At 40.2% G+C, this 21,771-nt stretch overlaps 1 protein-coding gene across 1 annotated transcript in view; it reads left to right on the top strand.

The window, feature by feature from the left end:
- The window catches only part of EPHA6 (EPH receptor A6), a 621,363-nt gene that overhangs the window by 349,306 nt on the left and 250,286 nt on the right, over positions 1-21,771 (top strand). Inside the window, exon 4 of the mRNA XM_077816508.1 lies at positions 15,146-15,270. Coding sequence (XP_077672634.1) covers positions 15,146-15,270 — 125 coding nt within the window. The remainder of the gene's footprint in view (positions 1-15,145; positions 15,271-21,771) is intronic.

The raw sequence follows: 21,771 nt of genomic DNA, 5'->3' as shown, positions 1-21,771 counted from the left end.
ATAGCTAAGAGCTATTGTAAGCCATTATGATGAGGTATGTGTGAAATGCTTAGTCCTGACATCTTTCCCCATGTATCTTCAGTCCCTAGAATTGGCTAGAACAGTCTTTGAGAGTTACAAGTTTGTGTATAACAGCATATTGGCAGAGAAAACACTCAGCTGTACTACACATAGTAATATATTGGGCTTTTATGGCCCGTCATAATCTATCTCTGCCTTTTCTATCATCTCATAAACAATCGAGATATTGATGCCCACCTCCACTCTGCCAGCGATGCCAGTCCCGTCACCCATTTGTTAAATTGAGGACCTGGTGTTAAACTTTGTTTACTCAGGAGGAAACTGGGAGCCGGGGTATCAAAAGAAGACATTGCCTAGGGTGCTGGTACATCTAAAACTTACCTCTGCCTTGTTCCATTCTGTCTTAGGCTTCTGTGCTAATACTGTCCACCGGGTACTGAGTATTGCCAAATTTGATATGGATACTGTTTGGCTAGAAACTGAATTTGGGCAGCTCCTTCATTTCACAAAGGCCACCTAACTAGCATTAGATGGTAACAACTCTGACTCATTTTACTCACTGACAGTGAGAAACACTTCCACATGTACAGTAACCCATTGATTTGAACGAGTTCTTTGTGAGTCTTGTGAGCTATCCAATCCTGTAGGCAATAGTTTCAGAAATGCTTATGCTTTTTGTGCATAGGTATGCACATTAAACTTAAAAAACACCATAAGCAGTCATTATTAGGCTGCATTTGGAAATATCACCAAATAGAGAAGAACACAAGATAATCAGTTTTACAATAATGAAAACCATACCAGAGAAGTCTTACAATTGTCTTGGCATTAGTATGCTTTATTTATTTCTGATGTAATTAAATTACTTCATAAAGTCAAATGTATATAATATATTGTTGATTTTTAAAATACCATGTAAAAAGAAATATTCTGGGGAAATTGTTAGGATGACATATTTTAAATCAATGGCCAATGTGCCTACATGCACTTACGCATATTAACTGAAGATTTTAAATTACAATAACTCACTCTGACATTCTCAGCAAATGTCAACAAACACAGCTTTTACAGCAGGTTAAGAGAAGATATTCAGATAAAATATTCATGATTTCCTTGCTAAAGTAAAAGCTTCTTTTGGACCTATATAGCATTGTTTGACAGAAGATGACCTACAATTCAATAGACTTGCATGTTTTGATGTATACAAGAATAGGGTGGGGGTTGCTTAATGTATAATGAATGTACATTATATTTTGGTTTTTGTATATACCAGTATAAGCAGCAAATAATGAAGGGGAAAGTTTAAAGATTTGTTAATGCTTATTTTCTTGTTTATTTCATTTCAAACTTCGAAGACCAATTTAACAATAGGAAATTCTGCACAGCAATTTGGTTGTCGTTTGACCATGAAGTGGCTGTGCTGAATGAGGTTTACTTATTAAACTGCTTCCATAATGACACCTTGCTATAATAAATTATGCCTTTGTAATCTCAAATTCTATTTTCAGTAAACTTATACAAATTACAAGGTAACATTAGGAGGATGATTCAGTCTTGCAATTTATGTACCAATAGTCCTACTGTAACTCAGTGCGACTAATTCACATGAGTAAGAACTACTTTCATAATTAAGGGTTGAAGGATCAAGCCCCGGTTTGTGAGCTCTGCTACTTAAAGTACAAACTAGTTTGGGAAATAATCCTACGGAGCCTGACTGGATCCTTTTCCCAACATACAAAAGTAACCCCTTTGTGGAAACGTTATTGTATTAATCCCAAGGGTCAAAAGAGTGATAGATGTTATAAACTCTTTCATTGTGCAACATTAAAACAACGATACAGTGGTTTGGGGTGGTTTCTACACAGATCCTGGTTTACTCAGTTTCTTGGCAAACACCTAAAAGCATTCATTCCAAAATCAAAAGTTATTGATCAAGCAATAAATCAAAACAGTCATTGACACTGAAACTGAAATTGAATAATTATACAAAAACAAACAATTAAAACCTATTAAAGTCTCTCTCCTTCTAGAGATAATATATCAGAGTCTCTTGTTTTCCCCAACAACCTTTCTTTGATGAAAAGGAAAGAGTTAATTTTACTCTCATTCATCATATGCATTCACTTCTACTATTTTTAACACAGATACAAAGTGGTGGAGAGACATGATAGAACAGAAAAAAGAAAAGGAGTCCTTGTGGCACCTTAGAGACTAACCAATTTATTTGAGCATGAGCTTTCGTGAGCTACAGCTCACTTCATCAGATGCATACCGTGGAAACTGCAGCAGACTTTATATATACACAGAGAATATGAAACAATACCTCCTCCCACCCCACTGTCCTGCTGGTAATAGCTTATCTAAAGTGAGCAACAGGTTAGGCCATTTCCAGCACAAATCCAGGTTTTCTCACCCTCCACCCCCCCACACAAATTCACTCTCCTGCTGGTGATAGCCCATCCAAAGTGACAACTCTTTACACAATGTGCATGATAATGAAGTTAGGCCATTTCCTGCACAAATCCAGGTTCTCTCACTCCCTCACCCCCCTCCAAAAACCCACCCCCATACACACACAGACTCACTCTCCTGCTGGGGGAAATGTGGCTTTTGTTGGTGTCTTTGGAACACGAGGTATCTTGTCAGTGACGAATGGATGCTTTAGGTTGGCAGGTTGGCCATGGCACCTGTTGCATGGACACAGGCTCACATTCTGGTCAGGGATGTCATTTTTTTGGGTCCTTTCTCCTCAGACCAGGCAGGGCTGAATGGGCAATTTCATCTAGTTGTGGTAATCTGTGCAGTGCAGTTGATTTCAGGATCTATTCAAAAGCTGAGAGAGTGAGAGATAGGATATGAGGGAAAAAATAGTGTGAGAGAAAGTAACACCAAAAGGAAGGGAGACAGAACAGGATCTTACATGCCTCTGCAGTGCTGACCATTAGGTATCCCCATTGATGGACTGATAACTGGATGTCATTATATGCTGACTTTTAGGACTCTCAGGTGAAAACAAAGTTCCTTAAACAACAGCAGGCCGCCTTGGGAAGAAAATCCTTTGGTCTGGTTCGTTCCTTCTGTCTGGGGGTTAGAAGAATATGAGATGAACTGGAAAGCCATGATATTTTCTCAAAGTCTCCTTTTAAGTCCTCCAAAAGGGGGGGAAATGAGTGGCATAGTTCATCCCCTCATTATTTCATTCACCAATTAAATCCATTTCCACAAGCCCTAATTTGGCATAGATAACTTCTCACATTTTCTTATTTATGAAGCTCATTCTCAACATAATCTTTCAGTCATATCAATAGGCCATTTTTGTTTGCACTAATTCAGTTTCTCTATCTGGTCTTCTTGCACCTATTTATGACATACTTTATTGAAAATATCTTGACCTACTTTCCCTAGTAAACTCCTAAGTAGGCTAAAGTTATAGACCAATTGTCACAACAGGGTTTAGGGTTAAGAGCAAAAGAAGGAGCCTCACGTGATGCAGTTTCCACTGCCATGCACTCTCAGCTGGCATCAGCCAGCTGTGCCACTAATGGAAGCAGTGGGTTGTGTTGGGGGACCCTTTTGCACTAAATTTGTAAATTGGTTTGTGCTCAGATATCAGTTTTGAAAGCAATGCTTTTTGAAATTTACTACTAGGACATATTTTTGTGTGGCTCGTTTTTAGTTTGGCATGGGTCTTTTATGTATTGCTCCTGAAGGGTATCGTGGAGTGACTGGTCCCTTTCAGGGGAAATGGGGCCAGACATACCTGTGCCACAATTAATTAGTTGTTTCCCAGCCTGCAGGGGGTGGGATTAAGGAACATCAGGTGATAGATTAATGGATGCCTGGGCCTTATAAAAGGACTGAGAATGAGATCAGTCTGGAGTTGGAATGAAAGGGAGCAGGTAGGCTTCTGTGGAAGGCCCTGAGCTAGGGTCTGAAGGGGAAAGGGTAGTTCAGGAGAACCAGCTTCAGTCCCAGTGCTCTATACCAGAGCAAGGAAGGATGCAAGCAATGAAGCCCAGAAGGGGCTGGGAATGGTACTCTAGCAAACCAGGCTGGGGGCTAAGCACTCTATAAAGATAGCGCAGAAAGGGGCTGGGAATGGGACCTAGAGGGTGGACTGAAGAGAAGCCCCCAAAAGGCAGAGGAACCTTTTTGTTTGTTGGGACTTTCAGTTTGCTACCCAGGAATGGTTAGGCTTGATTGTGATTTGGCTGGAGGGCTAAACCCCATCTCCAGAACAGACTGGTGTCTGGTAAGCCAAGGAGATCCACCCTGGGGAGAGAAACTGAGGCAGGGAGTGCTGGCAGTGCCACACATGGCCAGCAGGGGGCGATACAGGGCAACCACAATGCCATGACAGAGGGTTACAACTCCTCTAAGCTTGTTTGAATTGAACTTGTTATGAGTATCTCAAACATGCAGAAAATATACAGTAACATTTAAAACATATGTTTATGGAAAATATTGATATGATTTTTCCAGTTACTGTTGTTTAGGCATTTTCAGAAATAAAATACATAAAATTGGCTTTTTTTGTTTTGTTTTAATGTCTGCAAATTAGTACACAGTCCAGTGCAACTTTAGAGGAGCTTCTCTGCAAACACATAACTCCTGCTTATGTCCTCAAGTCATTAGTAAGATACAATGAGCAATGAGCAACTGGCAGTCTCCTGCTTGCTATACAGTGTACAACAGTATAAGTTATAGAAAACAAATGTGCAGCAATATTTTACGGTGTATAAATTACAGCATTTGGTCAATTTTTCTCTTATCTGTTATTGATCCTAGGAGATAAAGGGAGAAAAGATCTATTTATAGATGAGGTTTGAAAAAACTGGTCAAGTCCACAATTTAGCTTGGATGAGAGAGAAGTTTTGAATCTATCAGAACTTCTTTCCCAGAGTAATGCAGCAGAATCCACTTTTGAACCATAGAATTATGTTCATCTGGCTTCCCTTTACCATTTCTGGACAAAGGAAAATGGCAAGAGAACAATAACTTGAAATGAGGGAGGGGGAAATCATAATTACCACATGCTGGTATTGGTATATTTTTCAATTAATGAAGCACTGCTTGTGAACACAATGTAATGCTGTCTTTAGCATGCTAACTTTTATGCAAGTAGTATTAGAAAATAAAGCAAAACATTGTTTTTCATCCCAAATGTGTGAATTTGATAGCTGTAGTGCTGTGTCAGTAAACCTTCAAATTCAACTTTGAACTCTAAGGTTAGTACTAGTATATCCCCCAAGCACTATAATTCTGAATTACCACTGAAGTGCTTATCAAGATAAGAGACTCTCTGTGCCTTCTATAATATGAAAAATAATCCTCATTTAATTCAGTGTAAAGCAAAAGATGTTTCAGTTCTGGTGATGCCATGTTGTATTCTTTAAAATATATATAGAGTTGTTGTTTATGTAGAGCAGTTTAATAAAAACTAAATCTTTACTAGATTATCTACTTACATAACCCCCATTACTCATAGTATGCAGGCCCTTCACAAACATTAATGAATGTATCCTCACCACACCCAACTAATATTAAAGTGTTATCCCCATTTTACGTTTGGGGAACCAAGGCACAAAGATTAAATAACTTATCCAAGATCATACAGGAACTCCACGCAGAGCTAGATATAAAGCGCAGCTCTGAGATGATCTTCTTTCCTTCCTTCCTCTGGGTCTATTTCTACAACAAAGGATCAAAACAAATGGACTCAAAAGCCAAAGCAAAGATTTTTTTTTTTCTAAAATTGCAACTGTCCCATAGAACTACTAATGGGATTTAAAGTACATATATTTCCAGTGTTAATTATACTGAACACTGCACTGTTGATGAGGAAATTTGGTTTCAGTACTTCCAGGTCTGTTGCTAAGATGAAATGTCTCCCTTTAGAAAACATATTTTTATTGCTCATTACATTTTCCTTATAGACTGTTCAGAATCAGAAGTAAAATCAATAGTTTTCCTGCGGTGCACCATAATGTTTTTTCCCAAGTGCTATGCTATGAATACAACCTCCAACTCCATTTATTGCCATGTATGAGATAACACTTTACTTAGTGTCAAATTTCATAAATTCTAATCCAGTTACAGAAATCTAGATTAAGATGTATCGGACAAGGATAATTGTGTTTTCCAGTAACTGAAAAGGTACACAATTTTTATTTTTGTCCAGAAAAATATCAGGGTTGCAGGATACCATGATTTATACTTAGCAGTTGTAGGTCACATTCATTTATGGTACCATTTAGTCATCTGTAATTGTAGGTATCCAGATGTAAAAGCTGTTTATCAAGGAACCAGATATTCCTATTTTTTTACTCTACCCACACAGGTTCTCATCTAGACCAGTTGTTGTTTTTCAGTCTAATATTATCAGTGTTTTACAGAAGATGATCTGAAAATACAAATAGCCCTTTCTTGTATTGCTATTAAGGGAAAAAAAATATCACCCAAAGGAGCAGTACTTATTTTATGTTTTCTTTGTCCAGGTTCCTATCACATCTACTAGATGTTTTTTACACATAGATGTGTTTAGATTATTCTCTACAACATTTGGTTGAAAATAAGGACTCTACACTCAATTTCCTGGATAAAATGAATGTCTGCAACTTTTAACTTATTCCATAAACATATCATATGATATCAATAACCAAAACCATTCTATACTTAGCAATAAAATCTTTTTCTCTCTGGCCACAACAGACTCAAAGCCAAAGGCCACTCAGATTAGTCCCCATAGCCATCCCTCACCCCTCCAAAGCATTGATCCCCAATAAAAGGAAACTATTATCTTTGCTTGATGTTAAAGTATGTCCTCCTTTCCCATTATATAAAACTGACCTCACACCTGGGCTTGGCACAGACTATGCCGATGTAATGCTTTGTACACACAGTGTCTCCTGCCACCAGAGATGCCATGTAGGAAAGACAGGCAGGAGCTAATAAGGAACCAGGAGGATTCAGATCTGCCAGGCTCCAAAGTGGATAATAGTCTGCTTAGTTTGCCATCCTTAAGATCTTCCTTGAGCTGAAGGTGGGGAGGAATTCAGAAACAGACTGATTGCCTCCACCAGTAGGGCTTACCAAGGTCCTTTCTCCACTAGGTAGGGAAAGCATTTTAGCTTATATATCATTAAAAGAATAAAAAGGAAAATAGAATGGCTGTGTTATTCACTGAGCACAGTTCATCTTGTGCTCTGAATGAGGCAGGCATCCTGAAGAAAAAAATAGCATGTTATCATATAATGAAGACCATAACATAACACATATTACATTAAGGGCCAGAATTAAGATTGCACAGGCAAGCTCAATACGGGCATTTCCTAACTTTCAGGTGCTTTGCTTTGCAACCTAAATACATTTTAATGGCTTTTTAATTTAATTTACTTGGGGGGAGATACAGAGGGGCAAAATCTGCAGCGCACTTGAGATAAAGAACTATATTAGCAGGCAGTAGGAGAAGGCTGTAATTCTCTGTGAACCAGCCACTAGAGGATGCAGCATAACAGGGTGTGTTACTTATTCATGCCAAATTCACTCAATAGCCCCATTGTACTGAGAGTTTAGGCAAGGACAGAGATACGACAGGTTCTTCCTGAGAGGCAGTGTGACTAAATATATGGGATTTGGGCTGCCCCTAACTGGGCTTTATTCCCAGCTTACATGATCTCCCAGTGAGGTGTAGGTTGATATTTAATAATAAGAGTTGTGACGCATATATAATTATCAACATCTGTCAGAAGTGAGTCAAGAACTCAGGTTTTCTTGATTCTTATTTATTTCTTATTTGTATTTGTGTTTGCTCCTGGATCTCTTGGCTTGCCCCTGAGAAGTGGGGGAGGCGGGGTTTCCTACCTCATGTGTTGCACCCACAGAGGATCAGGACTCCACTGGAGCCATGTGCAGGGTCTTCAGCCTGGTCAGTGAGGGGCATGGCACAGCTCTGTTTACTCTCCCCCTTGCTCTTACAGCTGCTCCATCAGCAGCTAGGCTTTCTATTCCCTGTGATTTCCCTAAGCACTGTATGCTTCTCCTGCTGCTGGGACATCAGGAGTCCAGCTTGAGAATGTTCAGGAATTTTGGAATGATGCTACAATTATGCTCAGCAGTGCAAGCCAAAAATGGGAAACGGTGATTTTCAGAACCTTATAATTTAGCCAGACCTGAATAGAGTGTCATGGAATGGGCAAAAGGCACATCTCTGGCCTCAGGGTTTTTCCCCTGTGAATTTGAAAGGCCTGCTGCAATACAATACAATAGAAATGTTAGTTTCTGAAAATGTGGTAAGAATCTTTTATAATGGAAAGTGTTAGGCAACTTAAATATAAGGGTGACTGCCAGCTCCCCTTCTACTTGATCATACATTTTATATATATATATAAAATATATAAATATATACAAATATAAATAGAGAGATGATATAGTGCAGGGGTCAGCAAACCTGTGGAATGCGTGCCAAAGGCGGCACGTGAGCCGATTTTTCGTGGGACGCTGCTGCCAGCCAGGGTGCCAGCCACCAACCCCACTCAACGTACTGCCAGCCTGGGTGAACTGAACCCGGCGGCGGCTGGGACCCCAGCTGGCAAGAGCCGGTGGATGGAACCCCAGACCGGCAGCCCGCCGCTGGTCTGGGGTTCTGTCCACTGGTGTAGTGTATTACATTTCTCCCTGTAGGAATGTGCTACTTGCGGAGCACCAGGACTGGCAGCCGTAAGTAGTACACCGTAAGTAGCATATTCCTACGGGGAGAAATTTAATAGACTACACCAGGGTAGGGAAGGCTGTGCCTCCCCAAACAGCCGGCCCACTTCCCACCCCCTGACTGTCCCCCTCATAACTCCTGACCCATCCAATCCCCACCCCGCTCCTTGTCCCCTGACTGCCCCCTCCCGGGACTCCCTTCCCCCTGACTGCACCCCTCAGAACCCTTCACCCATCCAAACTCCCCTGCTTCTTGTCTCCTGACCACCCCCACCCGGGACCCCTCTCAACCACCACCCCCGGGACTCCACCCCCCCATCCCAGCCCCCCTGCTCCCTATCCCCTGATTGCCCAGACCCCTTGCTACACCCCCAACCCCTGACAGGCCCCCTGAGACTCCCATGCCTATCCAACTACCCCATTCCCCTTCCCCTTACCATGCCGCTCAGAGCATCAGGACTGGCAGCCGTAAGTAGTCCACTGTAAATAGCACATTCTTATGGGGATCAATTTAATACACTACACCCAGCTCCGCTCAGCCCGCTGACAGTCTGGAGTTCTCAAAATATGTTCTCTCACCCCTTATCAAAAGTTACACTACAATTAGCTTAAAAACTTGAAAACTTAAAAACTTTGTATATTACAGTAATTGTTAAAAAATGTATAATGTAAATAAATACATAGGTTTGATGAAACAAAGTAGTTGTACTTATGTGTCTGTGCTTAATTTGTGTTTTCGATGATTTACCTTCTAAAAAAATCTCAAATGTCTCACACCCCTGAAAGGGCATCGTGCACCCCAGGTTAAGAACCACTGCACTAAACTGATAAGATCTGCATTTTAATTTAATTTTAAATGAAGCTTCTTAAACATTTTAAAAACCTTGTTTACTTACATACAACAATAGTTTAGTTACATAATATAGACTTATAGATAGAGACCTTCTAAAACTGTTAAAATGTATTACTGGCACGCAAAACCTTAAATTAGGGTGAATAAATGAAGACTCAGCACACCAATTCTGAAAGGTTGCCAACCCCTGATATAGTGTATGCAGATGAACTTAGAAATTGTTTGTACTTATGCAAGTTCCCCATTGAATTTTGTAATATGTAAGAGTTCTGAAGGGTTACTAGAAGAAACTACTTTGCAAAGATTATTATAACAAACTTTAAAAGTACTATATTTAAAAAAAGCCAAAGAGAATTTTCTAGATATTGTGCTTGTTTATACTGATTCAAAAGAGCTTTTTACATACTCTTAAACATTGTGGAACAGAAAACTGGAAAATAAAAAAAAATGGTCTGAAGGGAAAAATAAAGCTTCAGAGATCTGAGGTATCTATACGCGAGAGAGGGTCATAGATAACTGAAACAAACCATAAGGAGATGAGTCAGTGGAGAAGTGGCAAGCCCCAATATCTTACAAACAAATCCTTTAAAGGAATATTCTCCATCTTCCATGTACTCCATGAGAAAATGAATAAAAAACCTTAAAAATAATGCATTTTACAACAAAATAAACTTGCTCTGAAATAAAGAACAAATACTCATTAACACAGTGCAAAAGGGAAGTTATGAAGAAATGAATACAGAAAGAATGAAAAATCTAAGAACATAGAAGATGACTCACTGCAATTCAAGTAATTCATTACAGAAACAGGGAAATACTGAGACCAGATGGCACAAAGAAGCTTCCATACAAAGCAAAGAACGGCAATGAGTCCAAGATCTGGAAAGCATCCTTCAGTCCAGCACCAAAGGCGGGAAAATGCAGCCATTAAACGGTGGGTTAAAAGACATGTTAAGATGTTAAGCAAATTCATTTGCATGGCTTCATCAGGTAACTGAATTAAAAACTCTTCCACAGTACTGAATTCCAAAAGACTAGCCAGAATAATTTACCTTTGACATTAGAGATAAACAAAACAGGTTATAAATGACATACAGGATTCACCTAGTCTTAAATTTCCAAGTTGTGAAGAATTACCTATTACTTTGGGGTTTAATTAACTTCTGTTTTAACTTTTCTAGAGAGGAGCAGTCCCTACAAGAAGATTACTCTCTTGTAGAAACTGTTATTTTTTGTTGAGAGCTAAAGAAATCATAATTGAACTGAGCTCATTGTTTTATCACTTGTTTTGGTTTGTTCCTTTTTTTTTTTTTTTGTAGAATGAATTTATAACTGTGAGTTTTCTTTCTTGTCTAAGTCATTGTGTCCCCTGAAATACGGAAAGAACCTTTATATGACAGGATCATCTCTCTCTCTGAACTTATCAGAAACAGTTAATGATGGGCCTACTTGTTTGTTTCGCTAAATGTAGTGATTTGGGGGATGAACAATTTTGATGCTCAACATCCTAACTCAGGAATAAAATACCACAGCAGTATATGCATCTTAAATACATTTTGATTTACAAGGCACAATACTAGCAGTGACCCAGATCAATAATGTACAAGCTCCTTTGTCCAAGGTATAGAATTTTCAACATTGCAAGTCAGGATAAGCATTGGCTTGGGAGGGAGCTGAAGACACTTTGTTTTGTTATTTTGCTGCTGAGCTGTTTCAAAGAGAGAAGGGACAGACTACTTCACACACGGAACATTTGAGATGATAATCTCTTCAACCAAGGCTGTGATTTGACACTCATTGGGTGAAGCATAATAGTTACTTCAGTGAACTCAGGTTGAAAAGCAACACAAATTGCTGCATGAGTCTGAAAAGTAGACACCAAATAATAATCAACCATATGTTGTATGTTAAAAGAGTTTTTGCTCACAATTTGAGGGGCACATAGAGAAAAATATAATAGCAAAAGACGAGGATGGCCATCATCACAATAGTATTTGCTAGCATGTTTTCCTCTAGATAGTCCCTGTTCATCTCAGGCTGCTGCTTCCTTGTTGCATATAACAGCTGGATGAGTTGATCTTACCTTAAAAATAATTGTATTGGGGTCAAATTCTGCCCTTAAATACATGTACACAATTGTCATTTTCATTAAGAGATTTATATGTCTATCTCTAGGGAAAAATTAGGCTTATATTGTGTTAATGTTTTATACTGTGTATTTTTAAAGCACTTGTTTAATGAATTTTCCTATAAGCCTTCTATTATCAGCATAATAGCGTGATAGGTTTTGTTTGCTTGCTTCTTGCTTGCATTGCCCTGTGCAAGGTAAAAGTATCATGGAGTCATGGCTGACGCCTGGTCTACACTAGGGTGGGAGATCAATCTAAGTTATGCAGCTTCAGCTACATGAAAAACATAGCTGAAGGCGACATACTGCACCTCTCACTCCGGTGGAGTCGACAGGAGAGACTTGGCGGTCGATTTATCACATCTTCACTAGACGCAATAAATCGACCCCTGCTGGATCGATCGTTCTGGAGGTAAGTGTAGACGTGCCCTGAGATTTCATAGATAAAGGTTTAAGATAGTTTCCTTTCTAAACCCACTTTTGATTTTAAAAAGTCTAGTTGCAGCATGACATTTTGCATGCTTTTCATATATCAGAGGAGACTACATTTTTGAACTGTGGAGAATAATTCCTCACAGGCAGAGAAATGAACTCTGGATGTGACCTAACAGGTCTTTTCACAGTATTTATATAGATATAGATATTTAGATATAGATAGATAAATATATATATAGAGAGAGATAGCTTCCTTTCTCCAGGGTGGTGGGGAACAACCCCACTGGGTTTTGGTTTGTTTTTATTCTGGGGTTTGTTGATTATTTTTACTCTTTTAATGTCACTAAAGTATTTGCATGAAAAGTAAACATACTTGGAAGTTCGTTACTAGAAACAGATTCTTATTTCAGTCTGAAAATGAGAAACTTTCTTTCCAAAGTTAAAAAGGGAAAGTGATAAAAAAATGTTATTTCTACTAGGCCAATTAATGGAGGAAAAACAAACTTATAGATCTGTCACGAAGCCTAGGAGGGAGATATGATGGGTAGAATCATGAATGACTGAGGGGAATATGGATGGAATTAACTGCCATTGGATATTGGAGAGGTGGGTGGGTAAAGTTATGAATTATTAAGAGGCTTATTTAGTAGAATCTAACATTCGATGGAAAGGGAGTAGAAAATCTGAAAATGCAGTGTTTTGTAGAGCTGGCCTGCTCATCTTAGTTTTAGTTTTCAGAGTGTTCAATTCATAATGTGGTTTCTGATTTTCACAGTAGTATATGTGAAAGCTGCTGATCAGTTCTACAAACAGTTTATTATTGGTTAACATACCTAAATTGATTGGACTGAAATAATGAAAACAGATGATTTTTCTGGAGTAAATTGAATAGGAGTTGTTAAATAGCAAGATAAATAATTCAGTCATATTTCAAAAACTGCAGAAAATCAGGTTCTTGATGATTAATTGAAGTTGAAGAGTAGAACATTTCAAAAGACTCTGTCCTTCTGTTCAGCCAGCTCACGATCGGTAGAGTCTGATTTTAGGACATAAGGATTTGGTTCAGTCAAAACTTCGCAATAATCTAGGGCCTACATTTTCAATAGTGACTAGTGATTTCGTGTTCCTAAGTTTTTGGTTGTTCAATCTGGGACAATTTAAAGGGCCCTGATTTTCAGAGAGTGGATACTCGGTGCTTTCTGAAAAACAGGCATTTTTAAGGTGTTTGGTGATGTTGGATGCCCAATTTGGGTCATATTTGAAAATAGAGACCTAGGCACTAAAAGAAAGAAGTTGACAAAAGTGTTGTTGGTTTATAGGGGAGTAGTAGGCCCAACTAATTAGCAAAGTGAGTTCTCAATTGTGTTTGTGTGTTACTTACAGAACTGCAAGCTTTTCATGTGGATGATACTTATGCCATTATGGCTGAGGAGTAATATGCTTATGAAATAAAACACAGAGTATGTGTTATGTTTTATATAATAACTTATTTGTTGTGTTTCCCCTGCTCTCATTTTTTACAGTTGTTTTCCCCTCATCCCTCTCCCTAGAAAAAAGAATGTTTTATATTTTGGGATGAAGAAAATATCACAATCCTGATTCCTGCTTTCCCAATACAGTCCAGAAAAAAAAAAATCTTGTATATTCTACACACCAAACACATAATGGGTTGACACTGTACTGTACTGCATTCACCCAGTGGTCAGAGAACCCACCTTGTATATACAGGGCAAGTCAAATTTTGCTGCATTCATCATATATAATGGGCTGCAAAACTCCAATGACCATACACTTCCTCTCAATACTGGCCTGAACTCTCCCTGTACCAGAGGAAGGGCAGCTATGAGTTAAAGACCTTAATGCTATAATTAGTATCCACAATATGAGAGGATTGGTGTATTTAAAGGATAGAGTTCACATAGCATATGGAACATTAATTGTGAGTTTTCTCACTTTCAAAAGTGCTTTAGACAACTCTAATCTAATAACGTTTTTCTAAATGAATGTTTAATTTATTTACAAATACATTTTATCTTGAAAATTTTACTGCATTTGAATTTTGTGCAGAATATTTCTTATACTGTATCTTTTTTCTGCAAGTCAGTAAATGGGTAAAATCTTAAAAAAACTACACACTGTTTATTCTAGAACCAAAAATATAATCCCCAATATTTGACTAGAAATCTAGAAATGTAGATTCACTTGTGTTCTAGTCAGAGGGAGAAAAAATGCATAAAATGAATGTATTACAATATCCTTGGTCATTCTGCGGATGACATAATCTCAGTTACCTACTAAAATGTACTAGGTTGGTTTTTGGGGGGGCTAAATTTTGCTAACAAAAATAGGAATTCATTGAATTTTTAAATTGTTAACTTCTTTTGATCCAAAGATAAATTTGACCCAATTTATAAATTAAACATAAAATTTACTTATTTATTATGAAGAAATCTGGTGAATTCAATTCAGATTACTCTTATGTAAGAGATAAACTATAAATTTTTGTTCTGCATCTGAAACGATGCCCTTAGTGTACCAGTGCAACCCTACTGCCTTCAGATTATGTGCTTGTGACAGCATCGATACATTTATACAGGTGCAATTGATTTGAATGTAACAATTCTGTTTATGTAGCTGAAGAAGGGACAGAATCTAGCACTTCTGTTAATTTTGTTGGTTGTGTAGTACTAACAAGAATTAAAAAAATAAAATCTATTTTTTGTCTATAAAGTCAGCAGGTATAACTGGGAGCAGATCTTTTGAATAAGGTGTTGCCATTTTTCAATCAGTTCTCAAAAGTACACCCACACTTTAACCGTGAAATTACTGATATGTACTTTCAACATTAACTCCAGGTTACTGAGTTGGGCTGAGAATTTCCATCTGTCATGCTCGTCTGCCTAGAGGTCACTGCTTGTCAGTATCCTAAGAAAGTAAAGTCAAAAAGTGATAAACAGTGTGCTTTCTCTTTAACCCTTAGTTATCTTTTTCCCTTTCAGCGCCCTCCTTGATAGGTATGGTAAGGAAGGACTGGGCTTCCCAAAACAGCATTGCCCTCTCATGGCAAGAGCCTGACTTTCCCAGTGGAGCCATTCTGGACTACGAGATCAAGTACTATGAGAAAGTAGGTCTTGCTTAGAACATCAACTAAATAACACTCTACAGAGCAGCATGTTGTATATTGAAATATCTGTATATTTTTTAACTTGTAAACTTGTTCTCACTTTACCCCACATGCAATCATTAGGTTTAAGTGTTAATTTTGTTTTGTACTGATCTATTTATGTTTTAATTTGTCTTGTTTTATGTCAGATTTGAGTACAGTAGATGAAAACAGATATGCACATCTCATGGTGTCACATTAGTGAGGTTTATAAACAATGTTAAATATGTGGCCCCTTTGATGTGTTTTGATGTCTGCCATGATATTGTTGATATAATACAATTCTGATACATGTTATTGTGATTACATTTTTTGTGGTCTGATTTAGCAACAACCTGAGGCCAAATTACACGGTACACATTTCTAGCTACAGGATTAGCAAAGAACAGAGAATATTAGACTAAATAAAATGGCATTGTTTTTAAGATTAGAAAGAGAAATGAGAACCACATAAGAAACAAACATTCATATCACAAGTCTGGACCCAAAATCTTCAAGCCCATTTGGGCAAAGGTGCACACACACGTCCCTCACTCCAGATGTAGATGTGCACGCATGTAAGCACAAACTGGGGTCTGCTTTTGCTCTCATCCATTCTGTGCACATTTGCACACCCCAGTTTGAAGAGTAAGCCTTGCTGCAGAATAAACATTTGTGGTAATTGGTACCTTCATGCTTTGAGACATATCCAGGAGTTTTCAGGTATCTGCATCTCAACCTGCCAAACTAAGGAGATAATAGTATTTCCTTTTCCCTTTCTAAGAAGCACAAAACAATGAATGGAAAGGAGAAAAGAGCCCTGAGGAGGAAGACATAAAGCAGAGACAGGAAAAGGGAGTTATATTTTTACTTTGTAAATATCTGGGCTTGTTTTTCAGCCTGAGAAGTTCTAAGTCTGCAGTTCTGTGCACAGTTATGCTGTTTTATTAAAGCTAGAATTGAGAAAAGTCCAACAACTGAAATTACTCAAATTGAAAAACAAGTTACACTGTTTATCTTATTTGATAAACACACAAATGAGGCCTGGAAAATCCACAGATTCCAGGGATCCTCAAGGATCTATTCCATAACTTTTACCATGTTGCTTCCCTATTATGACTTGATCTGGCACTTGTTTTATTTATCAACAATAAAAAAAATGACTGTAAATACTGTACTCTATTAAGAGATTAATTCAACTGTAGGAAACATTTTGGCTCATTCCAGAGATCTGCCCATCAAAGTTTTAGATTAAGTTTTAAGCACAAACTTAGTTGCACAAACTCATTGGTACATTATACTCTGAAGACAAATACAGTGTTACTGAGCAACTTGGCACAGGAATTCTCTTTAGTAGTGTCAACAGGGCACTAAAATCTAACACTGCCTAAGGAAGTTGACCTTTGCACAGTAGAGTCACATGCGTCATAGACTTTAAGGTCAGACGGGACCATTATGATTGTTTAGTCTGATCTCCTGCACAACGCAGGCCACAGAATCTTACCCACCCACTCCTGTAACGAACCCCTAACCTATGTCTGAGCTATTGAAGTCCTCAAATCATGGTTTAAAGATTTCAAGGTATATGTACCTCAAACAAATCCTGTCCAACCCCATATAGGAAGCACCATTTTCTTTTCTAGTCCTTTATAATGCATCAGGGGTATTTTTCTACTGTAAGCAATTCTTTCTCTTACACCTGGCGGGGGGGAGGAGGATTCATTGTTGGCATAAGCACATGCTTCTCCCAGTGGTTATTTTGCCCTTAGTGCCTTGTGATAGTCACTCATTGTACTGAATCAATAATTTTTTAACAAAGCACCTTTTGTCAATAGCCTATAGGAGAACACTCTTTTGGCAGTACTAATTAGAAGGCAAACTGGGAGAAAAGCATGGGCAGCAACAACTGTGGGAAGATTGTTTAGGGGGAAAAAAGATATATGTTACAACTTCCTCTGAAACATCAGGCATGTACCACTCTTGCAGGCCAGATTCTGGAAAGATAGACTAGAATCATGTGCTATACTGTGATACTGAAATAGGAAATTTGATTTTATGCCATTTTAATGTGTTTGATGTAGCCATATTAATGTTTTTATTTAACACCATTGAAATGTTATTTATATAGCACCTGTCAAGGTTCCTCCCCCACTCTGAACTCTAGGGTACAGATGTGGTGACCTGCATGAAAAACCTCCTAAGCTTATCTTTACCAGCTTAGGTCAAAACTTCCCCAAGGTACAAAGTATTCCACCCGTGGTCCTTGGAATGGCCGCTACCACCACCAAACTAATACTGGTTACTGGGGAAGAGCTGTTTGGACGCGTCTTTCCCCCCAAAATACTTCCCAAAACCCTGCACCCCACTTCCTGGACAAGGTTTGGTAAAAAGCCTCACCAATTTGCCTAGGTGACTACAGACCCAGACCCTTGGATCTTAAGAACAATGAACAATCCTCCCAACACTTGCACCCCCCTTTCCTGGGAAATGTTGGATAAAAAGCCTCACCAATTTGCATAGGTGACCACAGACCCAAACCCTTGGATCTGAGAACAATGAAAAAGCATTCAGTTTTTTACAAGAAAACTTTTAATAGAAAATAGAAGTAAATAGAAATAAAGAAATCCCCCCTGTAAAATCAGGATGGTAGATATCTTACAGGGTAATTAGATTAAAAAACATAGAGAACCCGTCTAGGCAAAACCTTAAGTTACAAAAAAGATACACAGACAGAAATAGTTATTCTATTCAGCACAATTCTTTTCTCAGCCATTTAAAGAAATCATAATCTAACACATACCTAGCTAGATTACTTACTAAAAGTTCTAAGACTCCATTCCTGGTCTATCCCTGGCCAAGCACAGCATACAGACAGACACAGACCCTTTGTTTTTTTCCCTCCTCCCAGCTTTTGAAAGTATCTTGTCTCCTCATTGGTCATTTTGGTCAGGTGCCAGCGAGGTTACCTTTAGCTTCTTAACCCTTTACAGGTGAGAGGAGCTTTCCCCTGGCCAGGAGGAATTTCAAAGGGGTTTACCCTTCCCCTTATATTTATGACACGCCCCCCAAATCTCAGCTAGGGTGAAACACTGGCTGGGATTTCTTCCTGGAGCTCTAGGAAAAACAGAGTTAATAAGACACATGCATCTCTAAATATACTACCAAGTACATAAAGACTAACAATATTTTCCACATCTCAAGGACGATTTTAACCAGTTGACTCTGGGAAACTTTCACGGGAGAGTGCATCAGCCACTTTGTTAGAAGCTCCTGAGATGTGTTGGATGTCGAAATCAAAATCTTGGAGAGCTAAACTCCACCGAAGAAGTTTTTTGTTAGTTTCCTTGACGGTGTGAAGCCACTTCAGTGCAGCATGGTCGGTTTGCAGGTGGAAACGCCGTCCCCAAACATATGGGCGTAGCTTTTCCAGAGCGTAGACAATGGCATAACATTCTTCTTCAGTGACTGACCAGTTGCTTTCCCTCTCAGACAGTTTTTTGCTGAGAAACACTACAGGGTGGAATTCTTGATCAGGTCCTTTCTGCATTAAAACTGCTCCCACACCACGCTCAGATGCATCTGTGGTTACTAGGAACGGTTTGTCAAAGTCTGGGGCCCTTAGTACAGGGTCAGACATGAGTGTCGCTTTAAGCTTGTTAAAGGCCTTCTGACACTTTCCGGTCCACTGAACAGCATTTGGCTGTTTCTTTTTGGTTAGGTCTGTCAGTGGGGCAGCGATTTGGCTGTAGTGCGGTACAAATCGTCTGTAATAACCGGCCAAGCCTAAGAAGGATTGAACCTGTTTCTTTGACTTTGGGACAGGCCACTTTTGGATAGCATCCACTTTGGCCTGTAGGGGGCTGATAGTTCCTTGACCCACCTGGTGTCCAAGGTAAGTCACTCTGTTTAGGCCTATTTGACACTTCTTAGCCTTAACAGTTAGTCCTGCCTCCCTTATGCGCTCAAGGACTTTTTGTAGATGTTCCAGGTGGTCTGCCCAGGAATCCGAAAATATGGCCACATCGTCAAGGTAGGCGACTGCATATTCTCCTAATCCCGCTAGGAGACCATCTACAAGTCTTTGGAAAGTGGCGGGTGCATTTCGCAGCCCGAAAGGGAGTACATTAAATTCATACAGCCCGAGATGTGTGATGAAGGCTGACCTTTCCTTGGCAGATTCATCTAGCGGTACCTGCCAGTACCCCTTTGTTAAGTCCAAGGTAGAGATGAACTGGGCCCGTCCCAGTTTCTCTAACAGTTCATCTGTGCGTGGCATTGGATAGTTGTCTGGGCGAGTTACAGCATTTAGCTTACGGTAGTCCACGCAAAAACGTATTTCCCCATCTGGTTTGGGAACTAGAACCACTGGAGATGCCCATGCACTTTCAGAGGGGCGGATTACACCCATCTGTAACATATCCTGGATCTCCCGGTCTATAGCAGTTTTAGCTTGAGGAGACACCCGGTAAGGTTGGACCCTAATTGGGTGAGCATTACCTGTGTCAATGGAGTGGTATGCCCGTTCAGTCAGTCCTGGGGTGGCTGAGAACGTTGGCGCGTAGCTAGTGCACAGCTCCTGGATCTGCTGTCGCTGCATACGCCCAAGGGTCATGGAGAGGTTCACCTCTTCCACACCACCAGCACATTTCCCTTCGTAGTAGACACCTTCAGGCCACTCAGCATCATCTTCTCCCTGGGCTGTAAACTGACAAACCTTTAATTCTCTGGAATAAAAGGGCTTTAGAGAATTAATATGGTACACCTTAGGCTTTCGGTTGGAGGTGGGGAATGCTATGAGATAATTAACAGCTCCCAGGCGCTCCTGGACCATGAATGGCCCTTCCCACGATGCTTCCATTTTATGGGCCTGGAGCGCCCTTAAGACCATGACCTGGTCTCCTACTTTGAAGGAACGCTCTCTGGCATGTTTATCATACCAGGCTTTTTGCTCTTTTTGAGCATCCTGTAAGTTTTCTTTAGCAAGGGCTAAAGAGGTTCGGAGGGTGTTTTGTAGGTTGGTTACAAAGTCCAGAATGTTAGTTCCTGGAGAAGGTGTAAATCCCTCCCATTGCTGCTTCACCAACTGCAATGGCCCCTTAACCTCACGGCCATATACAAGTTCAAATGGGGAAAACCCTAAACTGGGATGTGGTACAGCTCTGTAGGCAAAGAGCAACTGCTGCAACACTAGGTCCCAATCATTGGAGTGCTCATTTACAAATTTACGTATCATGGCCCCCAAAGTTCCATTAAACTTCTCCACCATGTCATTTGTTTGATGGTGGTAAGGAGTGGCAACCAAGTGATTTACCCCATGAGCTTCCCAAAGGTTTTTCATAGTTCCTGCCAGGAAATTAGTCCCTGCATCTGTGAGGATGTCGGAGGGCCAACCTACCCTGGCAAAAATGTCTGCTAGTGCCTGGCATACACTTTTAGCCCTGGTGTTGCTTAGAGCTACTGCTTCCGGCCATCGGGTGGCAAAATCCATGAAAGTCAGTATGTACTGCTTTCCTCTGGCTGTCTTTTTCGGAAAAGGACCCAGAATATCCACAGCTACTCGCTGAAATGGAACTTCAATGATGGGGAGTGGTTGTAGAGGGGCTTTGACCTGGTCTTGGGGTTTTCCCACTCTTTGGCACACCTCACAAGACTGGACATAGGTAGAAACATCCTTGCCCATTCCCTCCCAGTGGAATGACCCCCCCAAACGGTCTTTGGTCCTGTTCACCCCAGCATGGCCACTAGGGTGATCGTGGGCTAAGCTCAAGAGCTTGGCCCGGTATTTAGTTGGAACTACCAACTGTCTCTGAGGATGCCAGTCTTCCTGGTGTCCACCAGAAAGAGTTTCCTTGTATAAAAGTCCTCTTTCTACAACAAACCTGGATCGATTAGAAGAGCTGAGAGGCGGTGGGTTGCTCCGTGCCGCTGTCCAAGCTCTCTGGAGGCTTTCATCTGCTTCCTGTTCGGTCTGGAACTGTTCCCTTGATGCTGGAGACATCAGTCCCTCATTGGATTGTGGACCTAGGCTTGGTCCCTCTGGAAGCGATATAGAGGATGGAGCTGTTTCTGTTGACTGTGAACCGCTCTCCGCTGGTGCACTAGGTTGGGATTCAGGCTCCGGCTGAGCCTCTTGTGTAGGGTTATCGGCTGCTGCCAGTTCAGGTTCGGTGGGGCCCTCTGGTGTTGAGGTTGCAAGTACTGGATTCAGTGCTGGCACGGGGTCTGGTGTTGGTTGTTCGGCTGGTTCCGGTTCTGGGACTGGTTCCGTCTGGGTCTCTGGGACTGGATCCACTACTGCTGTTGCAGACATTGGCCTGGGGTCCGGGTCCATCACCTCTGACTGGGTCCTGATAGAAGTTTCCGGAACAGAGCTAGGCCTCACGGCTTGTTTAGCCTGGCTGCGGGTGACCATTCCCACCCTCTTGGCCTGCTTCACATGATTGGCCAAGTCTTCCCCCAACAGCATGGGGATGGGATAATCAT

This window comes from Eretmochelys imbricata, chromosome 1 (genome assembly GCF_965152235.1).
Source record: "Eretmochelys imbricata isolate rEreImb1 chromosome 1, rEreImb1.hap1, whole genome shotgun sequence".
NCBI classification, from domain to species: Eukaryota; Metazoa; Chordata; order Testudines; family Cheloniidae; genus Eretmochelys; species Eretmochelys imbricata.
The sequence above is the reverse complement of the archived record's forward strand: the minus strand, read 5'-3'. Positions and strand labels throughout refer to the sequence as shown.